This window comes from Zingiber officinale, chromosome 6B (genome assembly GCF_018446385.1).
Source record: "Zingiber officinale cultivar Zhangliang chromosome 6B, Zo_v1.1, whole genome shotgun sequence".
NCBI classification, from domain to species: Eukaryota; Viridiplantae; Streptophyta; class Magnoliopsida; order Zingiberales; family Zingiberaceae; genus Zingiber; species Zingiber officinale.
In genome coordinates this window covers 58,586,361-58,595,092 of record NC_055996.1, presented here as the reverse complement: position 1 = coordinate 58,595,092, position 8,732 = coordinate 58,586,361, and the positions used below count along the sequence as shown (strand labels likewise).

The 8,732-nt window shown below is 36.9% G+C and overlaps 2 protein-coding genes across 6 annotated transcripts; both read left to right on the top strand.

The window, feature by feature from the left end:
- The first annotated feature begins 792 nt into the window (after positions 1-792).
- LOC121992495 (putative 12-oxophytodienoate reductase 5) lies at positions 793-2,327 on the top strand. Its single transcript, XM_042546934.1, has 4 exons — positions 793-916; positions 982-1,122; positions 1,200-1,501; positions 1,573-2,327. Exons 1-4 carry the CDS (start codon positions 858-860, stop codon positions 2,163-2,165), a joined length of 1,095 nt encoding a protein of 364 aa, XP_042402868.1. The 5' UTR covers positions 793-857; the 3' UTR covers positions 2,166-2,327.
- Positions 2,328-2,607: 280 nt separating this feature from the next.
- Positions 2,608-7,862, top strand: LOC121992493 (zinc finger BED domain-containing protein RICESLEEPER 2-like). Of its 5 annotated transcripts, XR_006114926.1 has the most exons (4): positions 2,608-2,885; positions 4,654-6,687; positions 7,038-7,257; positions 7,360-7,862. XR_006114926.1 is itself a non-coding variant. In XM_042546931.1 (3 exons), the coding sequence occupies exons 1-2, from the start codon at positions 2,629-2,631 to the stop codon at positions 6,668-6,670; spliced, it is 2,274 nt and encodes a 757-aa protein (XP_042402865.1). In that variant the 5' UTR covers positions 2,608-2,628; the 3' UTR covers positions 6,671-6,687; positions 7,440-7,862. The 5 variants fall into 5 exon arrangements, 4 of the variants coding, with proteins under 4 accessions (XP_042402865.1, XP_042402866.1, XP_042402864.1 ...); XM_042546931.1 differs by lacking the exon at positions 7,038-7,257 and having other exon boundaries at positions 7,440-7,862; XM_042546932.1 differs by lacking the exon at positions 7,038-7,257.
- Positions 7,863-8,732: the final 870 nt, after the last annotated feature.

Below are 8,732 nucleotides of genomic sequence, written 5' to 3'. Positions count from 1 at the left end.
CCATCCACACCATATCACACCAAAAAAGAATATTCTATTATTCTTATTAATATTTTTATATGATAATTATTATATTTAAAATTAATACTCTTCTTAATATTTGATATTTTAAATTTTATAAAATTCAGTATCCAACTAATATATATATACTTTTTATTTTTAATTTATTATATAATTACTCAGACATAAATATATTTTAAAAATATTATAAAATCATACACAATTATGATAAAATATTTTACTATTTTATATTTAAAACAAACAAGAATACTTAATTGAAAATACAATATTACAAGACTTTAACTTTCAGAATTACTATATTATTCCCATAAATGCTCAATTAATGTATTTCGAAGAGTAATATAAGCTTCTTTATCTTTGATTTATCTTTATGGAACTTTTTTGTCTTTGATTTGTCTTTGAAAATTTATAAATGTAATTATAATTAAAATATATTAAATAAAATTAAAATCATAATTTTAATAAATTAAATATTTACAAATATACATAATAAAATTTAAATATGCTATTAAATACACTTAATTGAAATTTATAATAAATAATTACATTTAATTATACTATAAATAAAGATAAAGAAAATAATAATTATTAATTAATTACATTTGATTTTATAATAATATAATAAAATTTTTAAAAAAATCTCCCCATCACCATATTTGAGGTAGGATTTGATGTATGGATTGGAGTAATTTGGTGTTAAATTTATACCAAATTTGATGTTTTGGTGAGCGTTGGAGATGCCCTAAATACCCCGCGCTCATCGCATCCTTTCATCACCGAAAGAGGGCTAATAATATTTTGATCTCGTTTTCAGCATTCTCTTCTGCCATTCAAGAATGGAAACCATTCCTCTTCTTACTCCCTACAAGATGGGGAAGTTTGACCTCCCTCACAGGTCAGTTAGATTCTTTTTTTCTAGGATTATTTGTGTTACTAATCATTATATTTTTGTTCAAACAGGATCGCCATGGCCCCAATGACAAGATGCAGATCTCACGGCAACGTTCCTCAGCCTCATGCTGTTCTCTACTACTCCCAGAGAGCCACCAACGGAGGTCTCCTGATCACAGAGGCAACAGGGGTCTCAGACACTGCTCAAGGGTAGACTTCTATCCCCAATTCCATTGATCAATTATATTCGCCCATGTTTAATTAAGTGATTCACAATTCATTTACAGATACCCAGAGACTCCTGGAGTGTGGACGAAAGAGCAAGTGGAGGCATGGAGGCCAATTGTGGATGCTGCTCATGCAAAGGGCGCAGTGCTCTTCTGCCAGCTCTGGCACGGTGGGAGAGTTTCCCACAATGGTTACCAGCCGAATGGTCAAGATCCGATCTCCAGCAGCGACAAGCAGATTCCGATCGAAGCGCTGCCCGAGGGCAACGAAGTCTACTCGCGTCCTCGCCGGCTGAGCACCGAGGAGATCCCTGAAATCGTCGGCTGGTTCAGGGCCGCCGCCAGGAACGCCATTGAAGCTGGTACGTCAATTCTTCAAGCATTTTGATTACTGAACCCGAGCGCCGTTAATTAAGCCTTTCGCTGGATTCAGGCTTCGATGGAGTGGAGATCCACGGAGCCAATGGCTACTTGGTCGAGCAGTTCCTGAAGGACAGCTGCAACGACCGCACCGACGAGTACGGCGGCAGCATAGCCAACCGCTGCCGGTTCGCGTCGGAGGTGGTGGAGGCGGTGGCCGGCGAGATCGGAGCCGACAGAGTCGGGATCCGGCTGTCGCCGTTCTTGGACTTCATGGACTGCTGGGACTCCGAACCGGAGGCCCTCGCCTTGCACGTCGTCGAGGAGCTGAACAAGCACGGCATCCTCTACTGCCACATGCTCGAGCCGAGGATGGAGATGGTGGACGGCAAGTTGAAGATCCCTCACAAGCTGCTGCCGATGAGGAAGGCGTTCAAGGGGACCTTCATCGTCGCCGGAGGGTACGATCGCGAAGAGGGCAACAAGGTCGTGGACGAGGATTACGCCGATCTGGTGGCGTATGCTCGGCATTTCTTGGCCAATCCCGACTTGCCGAAGAGATTCGAGCTCGATGCGGCGCTGAACAAGTATGACAGGAACACCTTCTACACTCAGGATCCGGTCGTCGGATACACCGATTACCCTTTCCTTGAAGATTCTTCCTAGATTATTCGTGCCAGTTCAGTTCAGTTCTGTTCTGTTCCGTTCCGTTCCTAATTGTTCTAATAAAAATGCAGCCTGCGTGCTGTCGTCGTCCCTTCAGTTTTATTATGTATTAATTCTCGGATTTAAAGATGGATTTTGAATGATAGAAAACCTTCGAACAAAGATTTTGATCTCTGTGATTAGTTTTTATGGTTATAAAACAATGCATCGATCATCAAAATAGCTATTGCAAATCTAAATTTTAAAAACTATAAAAGCAGGTATTGAAATGGTCGGTTCCTTTTTACAATTTTTATAGAGGTTTAAAATATTTTTAGCTGTGAATGGGCACGAGCAATCTGCTTCGGTATTTAAGAGGAGGTTTATTTTTGATTTTTTTTTTTTAAAAAAATATTCAGAAAATGTGGATTTATATTACTTTTCCCCCGGTCCATGTGAACCAACCGGGTTTGTTATAAAAGAAATGCTTAGGGCCACGGATTCGGCCCAAAAGCGTCCGCAAACCTACCGCCGCCGCCCCGTCTCGTCTACCACCGCTGGCCCAAAACCTAGTCCTCCAATTGCCGCCGCCCCAACTCGTCTACCATCGCTGGCCCAAAACCTAGCCCTCCAATTGCCGCCGCCCCTGCCGTCGTCGATCTGCGGCGGCGCCGCCGTTGAATTGCCCGGTGATCTTGTATTCTTCCTCGAGGAGTTTACTTTTTTTTTTTTTTTTTTGAGGTAGATCCTTCTCCCGTTTCTCGTCGATGTTTTCTTAGAAATTCCTCTTCTCGTGAAGCAATTCTTTTCAGAGGCTTCTTTTAGCACTCTTTCTTCTCACTTACGCCGTTGCTGTTACTTTCGGTTTCGTACAATACGCCCTCATAAACTCTATTTAACGGGTTGAGATTCAAATAAATAATTAGATAATGCGGACATGTTGTCCCAATCTTTTCCTAGGTTATGATACAACTTCCTTAGACATCGTATGTGTGCTCATTGTTTCAATATTTACCAAGCATCAGAGTAAGTCTACTTGTAAGCATGTTCTTGAAAGCGAAAGTGTTCATGAGCTGGATAATTTTTATATTAATACTTCTAATTAATCTATTTCTGGGGGCTTTATATGTTTATCCGATATAGAAGTTTATCTTGGGGGAAAATGTTTTGTTATCTGATTGCTGTGGTGCATTATGTCTTGTGTTTGCTGCCAAATTAAAGAGTTTTTTTTTTTAATACACAAACTCATCAGGTATGGAACAGAAGGTCCTGAGTAGTTCAGGTTTCTTTTTGTACTTGTTAGATCTGATTTGTTCATACCTTGAAGTGTTCCTATATCATTGATTGCATATAGTCAAAGTCTTCTTATAGAAGAGAGGTATATAATTGTAATTATTTTTGGCTTTTGTGATCTTGCTGTGGCTGTTAGTGTGGTTAAACTCAATGATAACTAAAGAATCCTTACAAATTTAGTTGATCATCATACATTTCCATTCAGTATTTTGGAATCTTTCTGAATATGTAGCTGTTTTGTCAATCTCAAATCTTATATTAGAGGTACGGTTATGAGCAATTGATATTTTTACATCCTTCAGACAGCTCAACCTTCTTTCTTTTTTTAATATCTATTTTATTTGCCAAATAGCTTATCCATGTTGATCTGTAGAGTGAGCTGCATAAAACTTGCTAAATATTTCCTCGCTGACATTTTATGACTCAATCAACTTAACATATATTGTTTCTTTTGTTATTTTGGTGAATGCCCACTCTACTGGGGCATTTTTTTTTGTTATAATTGATATAGCTTCATTTTCTTTTGGGAATTTTTTAAGTTGTTACAGTTGCTATGTTAATGTTTTAATTTTTTTTCTCAATATTATATGTGTTTTATCCTTTTTTTGTGTGAGCTCTCTCTTGTGATGTATTTGCATTGTACCATTTGATCTTGATTGTTCTTTACTCACTGCTCTGTAATTTGTATGAGTTGCAAAGTTGCACCTTCCATTGTTATGGGTTTTGCATTAGTTTTTGCGAAAATACCTCTTGCATCTCGACTTTTCTTCCTATTTGCTTCTCAGCCATGGGAGAATTTCTATGTGCATTCTTACCTATATATAAATTTGCAGATATATATGTTTTTTTTGCCAGTATGTAGGTGTGTGTCAATAACTGCAGGGTTCTATTTCTATGTATCATATTTGTTTTCCATTAGTTCAGGTATCATAATGACACTTAAGTGCAAATGAAAGATGTATTATCACTGTCAATGTAAGTGGAATGTTGGAGCGAATGTTTTGTTTTTCTTATTTATAAAGGCCACCTCAAAAACATTGGACCTTCCATCTTTGAAACTTTGTTCTTTTGTTGTTGAGTTGAGTGTTGCTAGATGTTGAAGACTGCATCATTAGTGCTTGTATTGATTTGAGAATTATCTCTTCTATCTTTATTCTACCAATTGGACTTAATTGTGTTTAAGGAATGTAATTTATCATATCTAAACTTCATGCAGCATAATGGAAGCAAGTGATGCAGAACTAATTAACACAGAAAAAACACCACCTGTTAGAAGGCATAGGAAAAAAAAGTCAATGGTATGGGAACACTTTACTGTTGAAACTGTATCTGAAGGATGCATACGGGCATGCTGCAAACTCTGCAAACAAACTTTTGCATACAGTAATGGATCGAAGGTAGCTGGTACCAGCCATCTCAAAAGGCATATTTCTATGGGTTCCTGTCCTAAAATTAAAAGTCTTGAGAAGCAACAGCTTGCTCTCACACCAGGTGCTAAAAGTGATGTAGACACTACTGATCCACCCAAAAAACGTTATAGAACATCTTCATTTGGGTATGGTTTTGACCAGGAACAGAGTTACACATTTCTTGCAAAGATGATAATTCTGAACGAATACCCTCTTGACATGGTTGAACAGCCTGCATTTGTGTTGTTCATTCAGAGTATTCAACCACGGTTTAGGATGGTCGATGCCAATGCCTTGGAAGGTGAAATTCTATCCGTATATCACAAGGAGAGGTTACATCTCATGCAGGTCTTTGGAAATATGTCTGGAAGAGTTGGCCTCACAGTTGGTCTGTGGACCACTAGTCAAACTCTTGGGTATATTTGCCTTACTGGACATTACATTGATAGTGATTGGAAGCTGCAAAAGAAAATGCTTAACTTCATGATGGTAGTTTCTCCTCATTCTGAAATGGCTCTTAGTGAAGCCATTAGTGTCAGCCTTTCAGAGTGGAATATGAAAACTAAGTTGTTTGCGATTACTGTCACTAACAATTCTTTGTCACATGAAATCTATAGTGCTAGTCTAAGAGATCATCTTTCAAAGAAGCACAAAGTGGTACTGAGAGGTCAGTTATTTGTTGTACGTTGTTATGCCAATATTCTTAATCTAGCTGCAGAGGTTTTGACTGCTTCAATTCATGGTATAATATACAACATTCGGGAAAGTGTGAAATTTGTAAAAGCATCACCAGTGCGGGATGAAAAATTTTCTGAGATTGCCTTGCGAATTGGACTTTCTGGCACCAAAGCACTTTCTCTTGATGTTAGAACATTATGGAACACCACTTATCTCATGCTTGATGCTGCCTTGGAGTATAAAGATGCATTCACTTCCTTAGACGCGTGTGATGATAACTATAATGAAGCACCGTCAGCTGATGACTGGAAGAAGGTTGAGGTTGTTTGCACATACCTGAAACTTTTACATGACTCTGCAAACAATGTCATGGGAACACCGGAAAGAACTGCTAATATATTTTTTCCAGAAGCATATAAGATCCTGCTAGAGCTTACCAATGGAACATCAAGTGAGGATCCCCTGGTGAGCAGCACCGCAAAGCAGATGCATGAAATGTTTGACGAGTATTGGAGAGATTGCAGCCTTGTCCTGGCAATTGCTGTAGTTATGGACCCTCGTTTCAAGTTGAAGCTTGTTGAATTTAGTTACTCAAAACTTTATGGTGATGATTCTACCAGATATGTTAAGATAGTGAATGATAGTGTTCACGAGTTATATCTGGAGTATGTTTCCCAGTCACTTCCATTAGTGCCTTATGTAGATCAAGGTGATGATAATCACATGAATGGCATCGGCAGCAATCTATCTTCTTCTCCAAATGTAACTGGCTATGGGCTTATGGACTTTGATATCTATCTCTCTGAGACAGCTGTGAATGAATCAACAAAGTCTGAGTTGGACCAGTACTTGGAAGAGTCCCTTGTCCCCCGGACTCATGTCTTTGATATCTTGAACTGGTGGAAACTCAACAATATTAAGTATCCTACTCTATCCAAGATGGCTAGAGATGTCCTAGCGATTCCTGTATCAAGTCCAGAATGCTCCTTTTTTGGCTCCGGGGCTGGAAGCAGAGAACTTGATGAGTACCGAAGTTCATTACGACCTGAGACGGTGGAAGCCCTTTCTTGTGCTAAAGATTGGCTCCAATATTCACCCATCACGATAGAACAACCGTCAACTGCTATAGTCAAAATGGAACTCTAGTACTCCATGGCACTGTGGTAAATATTTTACTCCTGACTAATATTTGTAGGACAGTTTCTCATACTCTTCTATCTATTTTCTTTTGCAGAACATTATTTTTAGTCTATTATTGTGTTTTGCTCATGTCAAATTTTCATTTCCCGAAATTGCTTTTTTCGTATTCTTACTTGCAAAATTCAGTATATTCATGCATTTAAAGCCTGTTATTTAAGAGTGTTCAGATTCTTTCCCTTTTTTTTCCCTTTCCCCTTTCCTGCAACCATGTCTTCTTGTTTGTCACTTCAACAACATATTTTTATCATTATCGTTTGTTTAGTGACTTAATGTTTCCAATGTTAATGCAAGCCTTGTATTTAAATTGTTGAAGGATCAAGTTATGAACACACTGTTTTCAAGTTGCAATTCAAGCTGCATGCCAGTTGTTCACTTTATTAGACCAAGATAGGTTTGAGGAGCAGGCTAAGTAGTAGAAAATGAAATAGGGAAGAAAAAAAAATCCTTTTAGTAGCAATCACCATCTGAGACGTACAGAAAACTACCTTATTGACTTCAAATATGCTCCATATGAGATTGTAACAAGCAAATGTGTGAGTTAAACTTCTGATGAATTTGTTAGATTGGATCTGATTAGTGTTTTGGCATGTTTCTAATCTGGATTATCATTATCATTATTGGATTGATTTGTTAAGAGGAAGGAGCTAGCGCTAGATAGACATCATGTAGTGTGAATTCGAGCATGATGTCAAGAATCCAATTGTTGAGCTTGCAGATGAAGATTGCTAGTGCGAGGTTGAAGAAGGCCAAGCGGCACACTAGTGTGAATTTACAGTCCTCTCGTCTCAATGAAGTTGAAAGACCTGTTGGTTGAAGTCCATGGTGCTCAATTTCATCATCACGTGTGTTGTGAACATCCAGCCTCACCGTTGGCTTACAACATTATGCACACTTCTATGTGATATTGTTAGCATTGTGTTCATTTTGAAATTTGAGCACCTATGTAAGTGCCATGCTTAACCGAATAATGTGCAACACTGGATGCACATTCTGTTGAGATGTTGGGGACTGCACTCATATCGAAATGATCTTTGGGTATCGATAACAAAGAGTGGTAGAGGAAATCTCTTGTCCAGCATTCTCTGTTTGACCTATCTACATGTTGGCATGTAAATAAATGCTTTTGTCGTTGTAGTCCTGCAGCTGTTTTTTTGTTAGTTAATAACTTTTTTGTAGCATTTTTTTTAATCATAATATGCTATCTTTGGCTACAAAGTTGCATTGTTTTGTCTCTGACTCTTTTCTCCCTTTTTAAACCTTGCCTCTTTTATTCATTGCCTTTTTCATAATAATATAATATAATATAATATAATATAACAACAACATTAACTTATCTAATTGTTGTATCAAAAGAAATAGTAAACTAAAAATAAGAAATAAACTCTAACAGAAAATATATGAGATTTATGATAATAAGAAAAAATTAATTTAAACACTAGAGATTAATCTCATAGAGTGTTATAAGAATTAATTATGCGATTTTCATTTTGGTATTCTAAATGTATAATTATTAACCGAGAAACTTGTTTGATATATATTTTGTAACTTTTTCTACTAAGGTTTAGTCCATTGCCTTGATACAGTATATATTTAGAGAAAACAACTAAGTGAAAGAAATTATAAGTTTAAAACTATATGATTACCAAAATGTTTTAAAATGTGTTAAAAGTGGATACATAGAGTCTTAACTGATTAAAAGAAGATTAAAAAGGGTAGAATGACACATGAATACTAACTAACTAAGCAATTAATTAGTGTATGGATTAAAAGCAATTCCAACTCTAACCATTGGTTTAATTAAATGTTAAAAGAGACTTGTAACTCAATGAACATATCGTCCTGCTGAATCTCAATCTCCATTCAGTTCTTTTTTATTAGATTTTTTATCATGTGTTTTTTTTAGAATTTAAGATCAAATCTATTTTATAATTGCTAAAATTTCTTGAAATGTATCTTCCCTGTTCCATTCCTCCCTTTCTTCAGATTGAAGAAGAGATGATAAATTTTA